The sequence below is a fragment of the Acomys minous genome (genome assembly GCF_964271855.1).
Source record: "Acomys minous genome assembly, chromosome: 13".
Lineage (NCBI taxonomy): Eukaryota > Metazoa > Chordata > Mammalia > Rodentia > Muridae > Acomys > Acomys minous.
Genome location: NC_140495.1, coordinates 90,517,137 through 90,535,455, shown reverse-complemented (window position 1 = coordinate 90,535,455; position 18,319 = coordinate 90,517,137). Strand labels below are relative to the sequence as shown.

The 18,319-nt window shown below is 45.2% G+C and overlaps 1 protein-coding gene and 1 long non-coding RNA gene across 3 annotated transcripts in view; one reads left to right on the top strand and one right to left on the bottom strand.

Moving 5' to 3' along the window:
* Positions 1 to 3,551: 3,551 nt before the first annotated feature.
* Positions 3,552 to 14,575, bottom strand: LOC311580412. The gene is made up of 3 exons (XR_014773454.1): positions 14,316 to 14,575; positions 9,521 to 9,638; positions 3,552 to 4,313 (listed from the first exon to the last, which is right to left on the bottom strand). It is a non-coding gene; the product is annotated as an uncharacterized lncRNA (long non-coding RNA).
* Positions 14,576 to 14,743: 168 nt separating this feature from the next.
* Positions 14,744 to 18,319, top strand: part of CCAR1 (cell division cycle and apoptosis regulator 1) — a 48,279-nt gene continuing 44,703 nt past the window's right edge. Inside the window, exons 1-2 of one of the 2 annotated variants that reach the window (XM_084751927.1) lie at positions 14,744 to 14,871; positions 16,414 to 16,537. In XM_084751927.1, the coding sequence (XP_084608053.1) occupies positions 16,465 to 16,537 (73 nt within the window). In that variant the 5' untranslated portion in view covers positions 14,744 to 14,871; positions 16,414 to 16,464. The remainder of the gene's footprint in view (positions 14,872 to 16,413; positions 16,538 to 18,319) is intronic. The other variant, XM_084751926.1, reaches the window with a different exon arrangement.

The window sequence follows — 18,319 nt, the reverse complement described above, 5'->3', positions numbered from 1 at the left end:
TGTGGCAGGACCTTGCTTTACAGGAATCAGCAGGATGTTTATCAGAGTAGGAATAAACCTTCCCCTCCACAGTCGTGCCGAGGAGTTCCTACCAGGCCAGTCATCCCGCTCCCGTGTTCAGCCTCCCCTCCTGAGCCCTGGAGCATGGTTACTGTTCATTTTCACCTGTTGATATCCTAATGTTGGATCTCACTAACTGAGGTTTGTTGGTTTTTTGTTTTGTTTTGTTTTTCACTGTTAGAAAATGCTGTTAAAATTCCAAAAAATTATTTGATTCAGTTCTTCACATATGAGGGAAACCATTAAGGAAAGCACTTCATTACATTAAAGGGAAGGAGAATCTTATAACCGTGATGGTTTTAATACATGATCAATATTGAGTCCTCTGCACAGAATGGAACACTTCCTAGCAGTACTTGAATACTTGTGAGTTGGAATTGCATGTTACTTGAAAGATCTAATTAAGCTAAATTTTGGTGCACAGCAGTTGTACATGGTTTCATGTTTATGTAGCAAGATACATTGAGATGTACTAGTATTGAAAACAAATGTAAAAATAGAGTTTTGGGAATTGTCTTATTTTCCTTATGTCTCATTTGTTTAAAGCATACATTTTTTTTTTTTAAATTCTAAGGATAAATGAATACTGTAATTGAAAATATATTTTAATTCTTTGTCATGTGTTGTTTTTTTTTTTAAGCTATTGCAAATTGTATCATTCCTGATTATATAGAACTTTGTGGGTGGTATAAAATAAATTTTATACTTCTATTTTGCACCTGGTAGTCTAATTTTTCTTTCCTCTTAAAAATCATATTTTAAAATACAGGCTTAAAAAAAAATACAGGCTTAAGCTTAAGAGCACTGGCTGCTCTTCCAAAGGTCTGGTACCCTCTTCTGGTGGGCACGCCCACATGCAGGCATGATATTGTATACATAATAAATAAATAAATCTTTAAAAAAGAAAAAGCAGGCCACCGGGCGTGGTGGCACACCTCTTTAATCCCAGCACTCGGGAGGCATAGGCAAGCAGATCCTTCTTAGAGGCCAGCTTGGTCTACAAAGCAAGTCTAAGAAAGCCAAGGCTACACAGAGAAAACCCTGTCTCGAAAAACCACAAAACAAAACAAAAAAGGGCAAGGGTGACTTTTTAAACAAAATAAAATTTAAAATATGTAATATCTAGGTGGCTGAAGAGAAGGTTCAGCAGTTAAGAGCACTTTCGCTCTTCCAGAGGTCCTGAGTTCAATGCCCAGCACCCACATGGTGGCTCACAACCATCGTTTGAGCGCATGTTTAAGTACAAAATCAGTGCCAGCTGTTGATACAGAACACATACTTAGCATACCCAAAGCCCCAGTCAATACATATCACCAAAAGCAAGCCTTGTTTGATTGATTTTTGCTTTAGTTTTATGTATCTGAGTGGTCTGCCTGCATATCCATCATATACGTAGTAGGAAACCCAGGTCTTTTGGAAGGGCAGCCAATGCTCTTAACCACTGAGCCATGTCTCCATCTCCCTGAAACAGGTCAGGTTTCCATCACCTCCTCAAATGGTCCCAGTGTCTTTGGGCATCTGTCAACTCCTTTGTGACAGTTCTTGCTAATGGCTAAAATGATTTCAATTTGTATAGCTGTTTTTTGTTTTTGTTTTGAGACAGGGCTGCTCTATGTAGCCCTGGCTACCATGGACTCACCCTGTACACCAGGCTGGCCTCGAACTCACAAAGATCTGCCTTCCTTTGCCTCCAAAGTGCTGGGATTAAAAATGTGCGCCACTAAGCCCAGCCCAATTTGTATGGCTTTTACCTGTTTTAGAACAAAGAAGGAATGCTAGAGTGAGCAGTTTATTTCACTTAGCGTATTGTTCTCTAGATTAGCCCACACAGAGTGCTTGCTTTGTGTTTGTTTTGGTTAAGACAAGGTCTTGTGATGCAGCCCAGGTTGGCCTCAGACTGGGTGTCCCTCACTCCTGCTTGAGCTTCCCGAGGTTTGCGATTATAAGTGTGAGCATGCCGTCAACTTGTAGATAATGACCAAATGTTGCCCACACTTTTACCCAGTCCTTTGGGTGGTGATTCATGTACCTGAGCAGAAACATTTTTGTGGCATATTGTATATAGCACTAATGATTTCTACATATGAATGTACCTAATCCTCCTCAGAATATAGGCCTTGTAAAGTTGTCACATCCAGTGTGCACTGAAGGAGGAGCCAGGATTGAATTTAGGCATCACAGTGCATGTTCTTTTTTGTGGTTTTTGTTTTGTTGTTTTGAGACAGGGTTTCTTGGTGCAGCCTTGGCTGTCCTGGACTCTCTTTGTAGACCAGGCTGGCCTCAAACTCAGTGATCCTCCTGCCTCAGCCTCCCAAGGGCTGGGATTAAGAGCATGTGCCACCACGCCCTGCTGTTTTTATTTTGGTTTTTCAAGACAGGGTTTCTTTCTAACAGCCCAGGCTGTCATGGACTTGCTCTGTAGACCAGGCTGCCCTGGCTGGGAACTCACAGAGATCTGCCTTCCTCTTCCTCCCTAGTGTTGGGGTTAAAGACGTGCACCACCAGCTGTTTTTGTTTTGTTTTGTTTTTTTAATGGGAGCATATTCTTTTGTAAAAATATATTTAATTTTAATTTATGTGCATTGGTGTGAGGGTGTCAGATCTTGGAGTTACAGACAGTTGTGAGCTGCCATATGGTTGCTGGGAATTGAACCTGGGACCTTTGGAAGAGCAGACAGTGCTCTTAACCACTGAGCCAACTCTTCAGCCCTGGTGCATATTCTTAGCTTTAGTGTCTGTCACCTATCCTACCCCATTTTCAAATGCATATGGCATAATATTTACCCTAATTTTATGATAAGTTCCATCTATTGTTCTCAATATGAATAATAATAATATGTAATTTGTTTCTCCTTTCTGCTGTGTTTCCTCCCCACCCCCACCACCACCCCCTGCCCTCAAGGCCAAAGCATATTTGCATAGTTCAGGTTGCTGGCTCTGAACCTCAAATTCTGCAGCATCCTTATCCAGAGTACTAGGTTTACTGGCCGCACCACTTAGTGCCCACTCCATCTCCAAACATGGACCCTACATGAGCTCTTTTTCCCCTGTAGAGAATCAAATCCAAGGCCCCAGGCTTACCAGGCAAGTGCTCTTAGTACTGTGATATAGCATGTGTGCGTAAAAATTAATGTGAGGGTCGCATGGTGGCACACGCCTTTAATCCCAGCACTCGAGAGGCAGAGGCAGGAGGATCGCTGTGAGTTCGAGGCCAGGCTAGTCTGCAAAGCGAGTCCAGGACAGCCAGGGCTACACAGAGAAACCCTGTCTCGAAAAACCAAAAAAGAAAAAAGAAGAAGAAAGTGAGAAGACAAAGAATGACAACGTGGCTTCTTCATTACATGTATGCCCCGCCATCCCTGGCCATAGAATTTCTCTACTTTTCAGCAGAGTGATGCAAGGTAGTTACTACGCCAAGACTCTCAAAACAAGATACTACAAAACACAAACTAGATCATTCTTTTTTTAAAATAATTTTATTTTATGTGCATTATATGTCAGTAGGTGTCAGATTTAGGAGTTACAGACAGTTGTGAGCTGCCATGTAGGTGCTGGGAATTGAACCCGGGTCCTCCGAAACAACAGTCAGTGCTTCCAACCGCTGAGCCATCTCTCCAGCCCTAGATCAGTCTTAAAGTAAAAAGTGATTCTTATTTTCTTTACTTAGTTGTGTGTCTGTCTGGTGTGTGTGTGTGTGTGTGTGTCTTTGGTTTGCTTTTTCAAGACAGAGTTTCTCTGCTTGCCTCTGCCTCTAGAGTGCTAGGATTAAAGGCGTGCGCCACCACCGCCTGGTTGTTTTTTGTGTCTTATAGCCCAGGCTGGACTTGAACTCAAGAGGAATCTTTCTTCAGCCTTCTAATTTCTGGAATTTACAAGCGTGGTGCCCTGGCCCCAGCCCTCCATCTAGACTGTTTCATGAGAATGAAGTGGCCTGTTGCTCTCTCTATGATCCACGGTTGCTTGAGTACAGGTTCTTGACTTAGATGGTGAAGCAAAATTATTGGCAAAGGACCAGAATGTTTTCCATCTACTGGTCCTGGACTGTCCTGAGATGGAGTAGCATGCCACCAGAGCCCCAGTTTTGACAGTTGAAGGTGAGCCCAGAGCTGCCACTGCCTTTCTCACTTTGGCCTCCAACACTCCCGGCTCCTCATAGTCTTTTTCTATCTTCCAATTCCCTTCGTTCACAAGTGTTGACAAGCGTTTCTTCCTCAATACTGGGTCATTGTATCAGTCTCTAATTATACCAGTCTCTGACATAAAACAAACAGAATTTACCTTTGAACCCTGCATCCTATTGTAGCAGCACCATTTCTCTTTATTTTACAGCTATATTGTAAGATGGTTTTGTACATGTAATCCTTTATAAAAATGAACACCACTTTGGCCCACATCTAATCATCCAGGATTTATGAGCTCTCCAAGTATTATTGGTTGACTATCTGCCCTCCAGCGACAAAATTGATATATTGACATCCTAAGCATTAAGTTAATGATCTTGGCTGGGCGTGGTGGTGCACACCTTTAATCCCAGCACCCCAGAGACAGAGGCAGGTGGATTACTGTGAGTTCAAGGCCAGCCTGGTCTACAAAGTGAGTCCAGGACAGCCAAGGCTACACAGAGAAACCCTGTCTCGAAAAACAAACAGAAGAGTAGAATTCAAAAAATAAAATCATTGACCTTATAAAAGAAGCTCCAAGGATGACGCTTTTACCTAGTTTGTGGAGTGCTTGCCTAGCAAGCATGGAAACTTAAGAGGTTTTTTTTTTGTTCATGCTGTTTTGTTTTTGGTTGGTTGATTGGTTGGCTTTTGTTTTTTGAGACAGGGCCTCTCTGTGTTAGCCATTGCTGTCCTGGACTCGCTTTGTAGACCAGGCTGGCCTAGAATTCAGAGAGATACGCCTGCCTCTGCCTCCCGAGTGCTGAGCTTACAGGAGTGTGCCACCACACCCGTCTGTTTTTGTTTTTCAAGACAGAATTTCTCTGTGTAATAGCCGTGTCTGTCCTGGAACTAGCTTTGTAGACCAGGCTGGCCTTGAACTCACAGAGATCCACTTTCCCAAGTGCTGGGATTGTAGGCGTGTACCCACCATGCCAGGCTGCAACAAGGGCTCTTAACCACTGAGATAACTCTTTAGCCCCTGATCTCAGACTTTCAACTTTCAAGAAGTAGCAGCAATCATTTGAGTTTGTTTAAGGCACAAACTGGCAAAGAAACCAAGAACCTGTGGAAATAATCATACTTTGGAGGGGAAAAATAAGACAACTACTAATGACACCACTCACCTGTTGCCAGCCTGCCAGGGGCTGAAGAGGAAGATCGCTGGAGCCTAAGACCTGACTGCCATCCTCAGAAACACACTCAGACCTTATCCAGAGCAAAGTGAGGGAGCTAGCACACTAGGGATGGAGTTCAGTTGGTACCTAAGGCCCCTAAGGCCCACCATTGTTAGTGCATAAATGGAGCTTGGTGACATATACCTATAATCCTAGCGCCTGAAAGATGGAGGCAAAAGGATCAAAGGTTAAAGGTCATCATCAACCACACAGAGTTCAAGGCTAGCCATGGCCCATCTGACCCTGTGTACAAAATAAAGCAAAACCTGAGATGGTGGAGTGAGTAGAGGAGCTTCCTATCAAGCCTGACCAGGGTCTAAATTCAGTCTCTACAACACACATGGCATCAGGAGAGACCCAAACTTCCCCAGTTGTCCTTTCACCTCCACACGCATTCTGCATGAACACATGCACACAGACACACACGCCTCATGATAAATAAACATATTTTGAAAGATTATGAATTATTGGTTTGATTTGGGGTTTTGTTATGGTTGTTGTTTTTGTTTTTTTCGAGACAGGGTTTCCCTGTGTAGTCCTGCCTGTCCTGGACTTTATAGACCAGGCTGGCCTCGAACTCACAGCAATCTGCCTACCTCTGTCCCCTAGTGCTGGGGTTAAAGGCATGTGGGCACCACGCCTGGCAAGATTGTGAATTATTTTAAAAAAAACCTGTTAATCCAAGCACTTGGGAGGCAGAGGCAGGTGGATCACTGTGAGTTTGAAGCCAGCCTGGTCTACAAAGCAAGTCTAGGACAGCCAAGGCTCCACAGAGAAACCCTGTCTCATAAAAACAAAAAGCAAAAGCAAAAAAAGCAAAACTATCAGTGTACTCACACTTTTCAAACACAATTAAAAGCTGTGAAGCCAGGCACGGTGGTGCATGCTTGTAATCCAGCACTTGGGAGGCAGAGGCAGGTGGATCTCTGTGAGTTTGAGGCTAGCCTGGTCTACAAAGCAAGTCTAGGACAGCCAAAGGCTACCCAGAAATGCTGTCTCAGAAAAAAAAAAGTAAAGTCCACAATTACTCCCATGTGTACACAGTCAGTTGTCTTTTAACAGTGGCAGAAACATTTTTTGTTAAGATTTATTTATTTAGGTACAGTGTTTTGCCTACTTTATGTGTATACTTGCAGGCCAGAAGAGGGCACCAGATCTCTTTATTGTCTTTATTGAAGGTTGTGAGACACCATGTGGTTACTGGGAACTGAACTCAGGACCTTTGGAAAAGCAGCTAATGCTCTCTTAACCTCTGAGCCATCTCTCCAGCCCCCAATGGTAGAAACACTTAACAGAAGAAATCACTAAATTTTCAATAATTAATGCTGAGGAAAGTCGGTTTTTACATATGAAACAACTGCATTGGAGTCTTTTTTCTTTTAAAGATATTATCTATTTATTTTATGTACGAGTGCTCTAACTGCATGTGCATCTGCCTACCAGAAGAAGGTATCAGATTCCAGTATGTGGTTGTGACCACCATGTGGTTGCTGGGAACTGAACTCAGGACCTCTGGAAAAACAGACAGTGTTTTTTTTTTGTTTTGTTTTGTTTGGTTGGTTGGTTGGTTTTGGTTTTTCGAGACAGGGTCTCTGTGTTAGCCTTGGCAGTCCTGGACTCACTTTGTAGACCAGGCTAGCCTTGAGCTCACAGCAATCCACCTGCCTTTGACTCCTGAGTGCTGGGAGCTGGAGAGATGGCTCAGAGGTTAAGAGCACTGACTGCTCTTCCAGAAGTCATGAGTTCAATCCCCAGCAACCACATGGTGGCTCACAACCATCTATAATGTGATCTACTGCCCTCTTCTGTCATGCAGGCAGAGCACTGTATATATAATAAATAAATAAATCTTAAAAAAAAAAAAAACAGAGGAGGCTAGAGCAATAGATGGCTCAGAGGTCAAGAACACCGGCTGCTCTTCTAATGCACTTGGGTTTGATTATAAGCACCGACATGGCAGCTTGCAATAGTTTCTAACTACAAGCTCAGGGACTCTGATACCCTCTTTTGGCCTATGTGCCTGCAAGGCACATTTGTGATGCAGACGCTGATAGGTGTTCTCTGCCAACAAAATGAGCCAATTCAAGCCAAATCAAAGAATGAAGGCAGGTTTATGGGAAACAGTTCTTGCTGGGTTCACTGACCTCACAGGAGTGGGTCAGTGAGAAAAAGCAAGGCTGTAGGGAGAGAGAGAGAGAGAGAGAGAGAGAGAGAGAGAGAGAGAGAGAGAGAGAGAGAGAGTGAGTGTCTGGGTTATATAGGGAAGAGCCTCTGGGTGAGAGGAAGCACAGTCTCTGGGCTGGAAATTCAAGTCGGGACTGGGGGATGCAGGAAGATCCTGGAGGCCAGGTCTGCTTTGGTACGTTAAGTAGACATCTCATACGTAAATACGATTAAAAATTCCATAAACATAAAAATTAAAAAAACAAAACAACTGCTACAGATCCAGGCATGGTGGCACATGCTTTTAATCCCAGCACTCGGGATGCAGAGAGGTAGGCGTATCACTAGGAGTTTGAGGCCATCCTGGTCTACAAAGCAAGTTGTGGACAACAAGGACTACAAGAGAAACCCTGTCTTGAAAAACCAAAAACACCAAATCAAAACAATTGCTCCAGGGCTTGGTGGTGGCACACGCCCTGTCTCAGCAGTGGGGAGGCAGAGGCAGGGGGATATCTGAGTGAGACACCAGCCTGTGCAGGGTACATGAGCCATGCACCAGCAGAACCAGCCTGGAACAAGAGTGAGGTCCAGACCCCAAAAATCTCATTTTGAGACCTGCAAAGAGTAAAGATTGCTCCCTCCCTGTTCTGGGCCAGCATATTGTAAAGCCACCTCCGCCACCCAGGTAGTCGGAGCCTGGTGGCCAGGTTTCAGGTTAAAACTTCTTTTTTCCTTACAATGACGTGTCCGGCTAGCACCTGAAATTCCTCTCTGTGCAAATGATGCAATCCCAGCACCTCAGCCAATGATGTACATTCACCCAGAAAACCCCCACCTTCTTCCTCGAGGTTTATAGAGCCCTTACTTGCCCCAATAAGGCAGAGCCGGATCTGATGATCCTGCTAACCCACCACCTGGTTAAGCTTCATTCTTTAAAATCCAGCCTCTGCACAAAGCTGCCTGCCCACCCCAGAACAAGCCTTGTCTACAGATCGATTTTCAGGACAGCCAAGGATACACAGAGAAGCCCCATTTCCACAGACAAATAACCAACCAAACAAAAAATATGGTTGGAGAGATGGCACAGTGGTAAAGAGCACTGGCTGTTTTCTTTTCCTAGAGGTCCTGAGTTCAATTCTCAGCACCCACATAGTGGTTTACAGTAATTTATAATGGAGTCTGATCCTTTTTCAGTGTGCAGGAGTACTGTCAGGTAAAGCACTCATTTACATAAAATGAACAAACAAAGCTTTGCCAGGTGGTGGTGGTAAATGTCATAAATCCCAGATCTCTGGGTTACAGACCACCCTGGTCTACAGAGCCAGTTCCAGGACAACCAGGGCTACACAGAGAAACCTTGTCTTGAAAAATAAAATAAACAAACAAAAATTGCAATAGAAGATATACTCAGTGCTGACCTCTGACTTCCAAACACCTGTGCCCTTGCAAGCACACATGCAAACATACATAAATAGATAAATAAATCAATAATAAAAATTTTTACTATTTTGTTTTTGTTTTTCAAGACAGAGTTCCTCTGTGTAGCCTTGGCTATCCTGGACTTGCGTTGTAGAACATGCTGGCCTGGAACTCACAGAGATCCACCTGCCTCTGCCTCTTGAGTGCTAGGATTACAGGCATGAGCCACCATGGTGCCCAGCTAATAAACCTTTTTCAAAAGCAGTAGTGAGGGTGGGGGACGTTGGCAAGAATGTGGCACATTTCTTGTGGGGATTCAAAATAGTACAGCCAATGTAAAAATAGCTGAACATTTTGTCAAAAGATAAATATAGAATTATCATACGGCCCAGAATTGCACCCTGTGTTCACTATATTCCCAAAAGGATTGAAAACAGTTCAAAGAAAAGATTGTGAATGCCCTATAGAGGAGGAAACAGAGGGACAAATTTTTTTTGAAGCAGGATCAAGTTATGTAATCCTGCCTAAACTGGTATTTACCATGTAGACAAGGCTGACCTCCAACTTGCCACAATCCTCCTGCCTGGGATCATAGTGATACACCACCATGGCCAGTGGGAAAAGTCTTTTCCATCCATCTAGATTCTTTGCTGGAGTTCTATAATGAAAGACAGAGTATAACGCAAAGGTTTGGTTATAAAGTGTGTTTATATAGCATCATAACATAGGAGTGATGAATTTAGAAGGAGGTGGGCGTGGTGAAACTCCATGACAACCAAAGCTGCCCCTTGTCAAAAAAAAAAGGAAGTTGAGATCGAGAAACAGTAAGCACGTTGCACAGGGCCGCTCTCTGAGCTAATCCAGGAACACAAGTTCAAGGCCTGGCTCTTACAAACTGAATTCAAGTTCAGCCCAGGCAACTCTGTGAGACCCTGCCTCAAAGGTACACAGAGGACAAAAATACAAAGAAGACTGGCTAATACACTGCTTTTGTAGAATGCTCAAGGCTGTGGGTCAATCTCAGGTAATATACTCTTTTTCTCTCTGTCTCTGTCTCTGTCTCTCTCTCTCTCTCTCTCTCTGAGGGAAAAAAAATATCATGACAAAAAAATTAGTTTCAAGTTTCTGTTTTTTTGTTTTTTGAGTCAGGGTTTCTCTTGCAGTCCTGGCTGTTCTGGACTCACTTTGTAGACTCACAAAGATCAGTCTGCTTCAGCCTCTTCAGGAATGTTTCACCATGACCGACTTGTTTGTTTGTTTGTTTGTTTTTCAAGACAGGGTTTCCTCTATGTTATCATTGCCATCCTGGACTTGCTTTGTAGACCAGGCTGGCATTGAACTCACAGTGATCCGCCTGCCTCTGCCTCCCGAGTGCTGGGATTAAAGGCGTGCGCCACCACACCTGGCTTATTTTTAATTTTTAAAAAGTTTTATGTGTATAGAGGTATTTTGTCTACAAGCATGTCTGTGCACAACCCACATGAATGCAGTACCATCGAGGCTAGAAGAGGAGACAGATTCCCCCATAGAACAGAGTTACAGAAGGTTATGAGCTGCCCTGTAGGTATTGAGAGTAAAATTCACATCCTTTGGAAGACCTGGCAGTGCTCTCGTTTGTTTGTTTGTTTCTGGTTTTGTTTGTTTTTTGAGACAGGGTTTCTCTGTGTAGCCCTGGCTGTCCTAGGCTCTCTTTGTAGACCAGGCTGGCCTAGAACTCACAGAGAGCCACTTTCTCTGCCTCTGGAGTGCTGGTATTAAAGGCGTGTGCCACCATGCCTGGCCCTGTCAGTGCTCTTAACTGCTGAGCGTTCACTTCAACCCCAAGCTTTTATTTTTATTTATGTGCATTTGTGTATGTTTGTGTGAGTGTATGCCACATGTGTGCAGTACCCTAGGAGGCCAGCAGATGGCCTCAGAGTTACAAGCGGTTGTGAGATGTATGGTTCTCATGTGGATGCTGCGATGAACTCCAGGCCTGTGCAAGTACACTAAGCACTGCTAAATGCTGAACCATTTCTTTAGCTCCCTTTTTGTTTTTCTCTATGTACTGTTGTTGTTATTTTGGTTTGGTTTGGTTTTTTCCGAGTCAGGGTTTTTCTATGTAGCCTTGGCTGTCCTGGACTTGCACTGTAGACAAGGCTGGCCTTGAACTCAGCAATCCACCTGCCTCTGCCTCCCAAGTGCTGGGATTAAAGGCCTGCGCTCAGCTTGTCTCTTTGTTTTTAAAACAGTGTTTCACTACACAGCCCTGGCTCTCCTGACTCTTATTCTGTAGACCAAGCTGGTCAGGAGGTCACAGAGAGATCTGCCTCAAAGTACTAAGATTAAAAACATCTGCCACCACTCATGGGTTGTAGGAACCAGGCTCGACTGGGCTGTCTATCTGTCTTGCTGTTTCATGTCCTGTTTCTAGCAGCTCCGTATCTGTGTTTGTGTTGGTTAGTTAGTCATGTTTACTGCTCTGAGAACGCACCCCTCCCCTCCTTGAGACTTTCTCTCCTGTGTGCAATCACCTCTTGAGGGATTTCACCTGCTAGTGGCATTCCTGTTTTGCTGCCTATAAGAAGGCTCTTTGGACATTGAATAAAAGCTGCTGCCGCTGCTGCTGCCACCCCTGCTGCCGCCGCTGCTGCCACCCCTGCTGCCGCCACTGCTCTCTTAGCACAAAGAACCCGCTGTTTTAGTGTGTGTGTGTGTGTGTGTGAGTTAAATCCTCAGTCCCTCGCCCCAACTCAGTACCGAGGTGGCCCCTCAATGCTTAAAAAACATTAAAGAGTCTGTAACTATGTAATCATAAAATTTAGTGGAAAAGATACATGGAACAACATGAAACTAAATGTTTCCTTACGTTTTTTGCAGAGACATGGTATCATATAGTCTAGGCTGGCCTTGACTACCTGGTCTTCCCTACCCCTACCTCCAGACTCTTAGGTTACAGGCCCTCATCACCATACTTGGGTCATAACCACAGGTGAAATTTCTAGCATAAGCTAATTCATATTGAGAACTCTCTGAATGGTACACTTTTAATCATTCCAGCCATAATGCTGAGGAGGTGGCACCATGATTAAAAGCACTGATCTCTCTTGTCAGGACCTCAGATCAATTCCCAGCATCCATGTGGTGGTTTACCACCATCAGTGACTCTAGTTTTAGGGGACCTGTCATACTCCTGTGACCTCCAGGAGCACTGAGCACACGTCTGGTGCACATATTGACATGCATGCCACATCCTCTGAGGGTGGGATTACTCCCTCTCTTCATGGTTTTGGGGACTCCCCTCTCCCTACCCACCCAATTGTCACCTTTCTGCACCCAACCCCAGCTGACAACCCCAGTCTATGTGACTGTGGCTGTTTCTTCTCCCTGACCTAAAACTAGGACTTTTTCACTGTGTGAACGGCCGACACAGCTCTTCTGCCGCAGCTGCCATCACCTGCTGCCACAAAATCCTAGTACTAAGGTGGGCTGTGTTGCCAGGCCCAGCTCAGTCTTTTTGGTCACTGTCCAGTACTGACTAGTAGCTGGAACAGTCTGTGCACCTGTTCTTTTTGAGTCGCTATCTGTTTTGGGGGGTGCCCTAACAGATTACTGGCTCCACTGCCCTGGGAAAAACAGTCCATCACTGCTCCTCCAGGCTCCTTTGGGATGGCTTCCGAGAATTTCAAACACCTATGCTCACATCAAGGGCTTCTAAGCTTACACGCCTCTGTAACCAAACTTGGACAGATCCAAAACTAAAGCCTTTAATTACTGCCAGCAACCCGGTAAAATGGAAGGAAGTTTCCCATGTTCAAACCTTTTCTTTCCTCTCCCAAAATTTCAGCCTTTTGATCCCTTATCGCTGCTCTACTCTCAGCAGGAAGTAGTTAAGACAATTACTTCGAGCCTTATCCATTTACAAAAGGCTAAAGTGGTGTGCTCCAGGCCCAGGACAGACAGCTCCAGGTTCCCCCAGCACTCCTCGGTCCCTATCTGCTGCAGGACATGGCTGACATAGCCTGCCCTCTCTCTACCTTAAATTTTCAGGACAGAACTTTTCCTTCCCCTTCACTATATAATCTGGACATTTTGTTGCTATTGCTTTTTTCTCTCTTACCTACATTTATATATTTCAACTTAGCTTATATATAAAAAAAAAAAAAACGAATCTTCCTTATTTTTTTTTCAATGTGGTATTTTATTTTATTTTATTTTTATTTTTATTTTTTACATTTTTTCTCCTTTATTAATTTATTCTTGTTACATCTCAATGGTTATCCCATCCCTTGTATCCTCCCATTCTTCCCTCCCTCCCAATTTCCCCTTATTCCCCTCCCCTATGACTGTTCCTGAGGGGGATTACCTCCCCCTCTATATGATCATAGGGTATCAAGTCTCTTCTTGGTCTTATTTTTTAATTATAGAAAAAGGTAGAAATGTTAGGATTCTGTTCCAGTCTGCCTACCTGTGATGTCATTGCCTACCTGCCATGGGGGCGTGGCCCTGCCCAGGGCCATATAAAAGGATACAAACCTTCCTCCTGGCTCTCTCTAATCCCTCTCTTCTGGGGTATCCCCTTTTTTTTTTCTCCCCCCATGAGCACTAATAAACTTCATATAATCTAATACCTGATATCTTACTATCTTACTGCCTTTTATCTGTGAGATCAAAGAATTAAAATCCGTATCTCAGGGCCACTGCGGCAAGGCTTTAAAAGATAAGCTTAAAGGCCAGGAACACTTGCAGGGAGGGCTGACCTTGCCACACTCTCTCCCTGCCCGCCTCATTGTCACTTCGCCCACTAGCAACAGCCAATTAGCACAGGATGGGACACTCAGCACTCCCCTCAGCAAGAAGGTGAACGATAGCCTATCACCTTAGGGCACAAGAACCCCCCCCCCCACCTTATGTATCTTTACCAATAAGTACTTGCCAAGCTGGGCCCCTTCCGTCCCCCCTCCCAATTTTGGGAACTGGGAGAAAAAAAGGACCTATTAAAAAAAAAAACCTGAAAACAAGAGCACAGGGTTGCTGCCAGATACTGCGGCCTGGCTCGAGTCATAATAAAGAAGCTTTTTGCTATTACCTCGGTTTTGCCTCCTGGAGATTCTCGGGGTACTTGAAACTGGCATATCATATCTTATCTCACTCTCGTACATAAAAATATAATAAGACCTTTAAGAAGCCAGGCGTAATCTCAGCACTGGGGAGGCAGAGGCAGGAGGATCACTGAGTTCAAGGCCAGCCTGGTCTACAAAGCAAGTCCAGGACATCCATGGGTACACAGAGAAATTCAGTCTTTAAAAACACCAAAAGGAAAAAAAAAAATCCTGCCTGGCTCAGCAGTTTGTACCTGAGAGTCGCGGGCACTATGAGGACGAGGCAGGAGGATTCTTGGAGTCCAGAAGTTTGAATCCTCTCACAGGGGCCCATGTGGAAAACATATATATACTTATGGATGTATGTGAGTATATATTCCAAATGTTGATGTTTTAAATGTTAATTATATTTCCATTAAAAAAATATTAAGACCTTACGTATTCATTCTTCCAAACAAATAGCATTAGAATAGAATAAGGACAGCCACAAGATGGCGGCGACCCCGGCCGGACCACGTGACGGCCGTTCGTTTTCTAGCTGCTAGCGAGGACAGCGTTTCCCTCACAGCCAGCACGAGGACCGCCAGCTCATTGTTCAGCGAAGCCAAGGTAACACGGCTGGGGCGCGCTCTCGCTCCGGCTGCCTAGTGAACGCGCACGCCGGAAGCGCGCACGCAGAACGTCCCTGCGCACGCGCCCGTTCCTCCCGGAGACGGGAGGCGGTGCGGCGTGGAGGCCGTAGGGTTGACGCATGCGCCTGAGCTTGACGGGTTTTGAAATGGCTTCGCTGTTCACCCGGATCCGACTCAGGTGAAGCTCTCCGATCGGTACTTTGCTGTGGAGAGGTGGGCGGCCGGGTCAGGGCGCGTCTGCTCTCTCACGGCGGGCCGGCGGGTGGGTAGGCAGCGCGTGATGTCGAGGCCGCGGGCGGGCGATGGCGGCCGCGGCGGAGCCGGCCAGCGAGGGACACGGTCCCTTTTGTGCGGGTCGGAGCAGGCCCCGCGCGGCGCGCCCTTCCCCCAGCGCGCCGGCTCCCGGCCCCTCTGGTGCGGCCTGCGCCCCTTCAGCCCGGCCGGGCGGAGGCCGTGCGTTCTCGGACCCGCGCTACCGCGGCGTCGAAACCCAGCCCGGCCCGGGGCGGCGGGGAGTGTTTTCCGTGGTTCGAGTCTCTCGCACTGGCCTTAGGGCCTCGGGCACTGCGACGGCTTGTGGGTGCCTGTAGGCGCTGTTGCCCTGGCATGGGGCGCTGGGTTCCATCTTCCGCGGGCTGCTGCCTAGAGAGGCTGGGGCGGGAGGGAGATGATGGGTGTCACAGCCCGGCGCATTGTGTCCCCGGCCCATCCTTCACTTTTCTCTTTGACTTTGGGGGATGGGGTCTTGACAGTGGTTCTTTTTTGAGGTATGCGTTCTCTCAACTGCCTTCTCCCTCCTTCTCCCCCCTTAGCGGAGACTAGGGTGACAAAGGCTATAGTGACTCCTTCGTCCTTAATGTTCGTTATTAAAATGGTATTCATTAATGCCTTCGCCTTTATGGGGGAGGGGGTCTCTCCGCAGTTTCCGTTATTGATTTAACCACCGCATGACCTCAGTGCATCGCCCGACGAAACACTCAGGGCATATACTCTGTGTCTATAAAGTTGCTGATTTCGTTTGTTTGTATACAGAGTCTCGCTATATAGATCTAGGTATTCTGTAACACGTTATAAATAAACAGCCCTGGCCTGGAGTTTATAGAGATCCCCCTGACTCTGCTGGGCTGAAAGGCTGCACCGCAAAGCATGGCCAGGCCTTTTTTAGAAAATGTCACTGCTAACAGAGGTCCTTTTAAGTCCACTCTTAAGGCTATCTTTTAAATAGGGTATGCCTAGTGATCTTGTTGATGGTGTGTTTTGTTCTATTTCAGATGTTTAGTTTGCATACACTCTACTTCCAGTTCTCCTTTGTTTTTTTAAAGTTTTTTTTTTTTCCGATACAGGGTTTCTCTATGTTTTCTTGGTTGTCGTGGACTAGCCATGTAGACCAGGCTGGCCTCTAACTCAGTGATCTGCCTGCCTCCGGAGCGCTGGGATTACAGGCGTGCACCACCATGCCCGGCCCAGCTCTCCTTTCCAGTATGTCTTTTTTTTTTTTTTTTTTTTTTTTTGAGACAGGGTTTCTCTGTGTAGCCTTGGCTGTCCTGGACTCCGCTTTGTAGACCAGGCTGGCCTTTAACTCACTGCGATCTACCTGCCTCTGCCTCCCAAGTGCTGGGATTAAAGGCGTCCGCCTGATATATCAGTCATTTATCTAAAATAGCCTTTTATTGTATTTGTAATTTGGTTTAACTCTGACACAGGAATCCTTTCTTTATAGATACCTGCTATAGAAGAGAAAAATACGTGACGTTTTCTTCCCATTTGCATCATGGCTCAGTTTGGAGGACAGAAGAATCCACCATGGGCTACTCAGTTTACAGCCACTGCGGTTTCACAACCAGGTCAGGCAGCTGCACACTTGTACTGGAAATGTGTTGTGTGTGTAGAGGCTGTCTCAGTGTGATTTAGTTTAATGTACAGGACAGTAAAATGATTGTAAATGTTGTATTCTTTTTTTATTTTTTATTTTTATTCTTTTGGTTTTTTGAGACAGGTTCTCTCTCCGTGTAGACCAGGCTGGTCTCGAACTTACAGCCATCCACCTCACAGACATAGATCAGATGCATGTATGTCAGTGTGAGGGTGCCAGATCTTCTGGAACAGGACTTACAGAGAGTTGTGAGCTGTCATGTGGGTGCCGGGAATTGAACTCAGGCCCTCTGGAAGAGCAGCCAGTGCTCTTAACCTCCACCATCTCTGTGCCATCTCTTCAGCCCCCTATTTTGTTATTTGTGTCTTTTGTTTTGTTTCTTTGTTTTTTTTTTTTTCCCCGAGACAGGGTTTCTCTATGTAGCCTTGGCTGTCCTGGACTCGCTTTATAGACCAGGCTGGCCTTGAACTCACAGCTATCCACCTGCCTCTGCCTCCTGAGTGCTGGGATTAAAGGCGTGCGCCACCACGCCCGGCTTTGTTTTGTTTCTTGAGACAGGGTTTCTCTGTGTAGCCTTGGCTATCTTGGACTCACTTTGTAGGCCAGGCTGCCCTCATATTCACAGAGATCCGCCTGCCTCTGCTTTCCAAAAGCTGGGATTACAGGAGTGCACCACCACACCCTTGTGGTTTTATTGTTATTTGTCTTGTTTTTGTTTTTTGTTTTTTTGAGACAGGGTCTCTCTATGTAGCCTTGACTGTCCTGGAACTCACTGTGTACACCAGGCTGGGCTCTAACTGAGATCTGCTTGCCTTAGCCTTCCAAGTGCTGGGACTAAAGGTGTGCACCGCCATGCCTAATTAAAATTTATTTGTTTATTTTATTTTATTTTGAGACAAGGTTTCTCTATGTAGCCTTGGATGTCCTGGACTTGCTTTGTAGTCCAGGCTGGCCTCGAACTCACAGCGATCCACCTGCCTCTGCTTCCCAAGTGCTGGGATTAAAGGCGGCCTGATTTAGTTATATTTTATAGAACAGTAATTCATTAGAGAGAATGAGCCAGCTAGCCCTCCCTTTCTCATTCCTTCCTTCTTTTGTGGTACTGGGGATTTCATCTGTCTGAAGTTCAAATGGAATATAGTTTGCTTAGCATATTTTCAGTTTAAGAAGATAAGTTTTAGGGGCTAGAGAGATGGCTAAGAGGTTTAAGAGCGCAGTCTGCTCTTCCAGAGGTCCTGTGTTCAATTCCCAGCAACCACATGGTGGCTCACAACCATCTATAATGAGATCTGGTGGGCAGTCACATATGTAGGCAGAACATTGTATACATAATAAATAAATATTTTTTTTAAAAAAGAAGAAGAAGAAGAAGGAGAAGAAGAAGAAGAAGATAAGTTTGAGGCCAGGCATGGTGGCACATATCTCAAGAAAACAAAAACAAAACCCAAATAACAAAACAGCAGCAAAACAACAAAAAACAAAACTAAAATATTTTAAAGTAAATATGTCTAAGTGCTGTAATTTATAAAATGTTTTATATGACTTTGTGTTATTCTTCCTGATCATGGTGGTGCGTGCCTTTAATTAATTTATATTTTTTCTGAGATAGGGTTTCTCTGTGTAGCTCTGGCTGTCCTGGAACTTGATATGTAGACCAGGTTGGCTTTGAACTCACAGGGGTCTGCCTGCCTTTGCCTCTTGAGTGCTGGGATTACAGACATGTGACATGACTGCCCCTCTCGTGCCTTTAGTT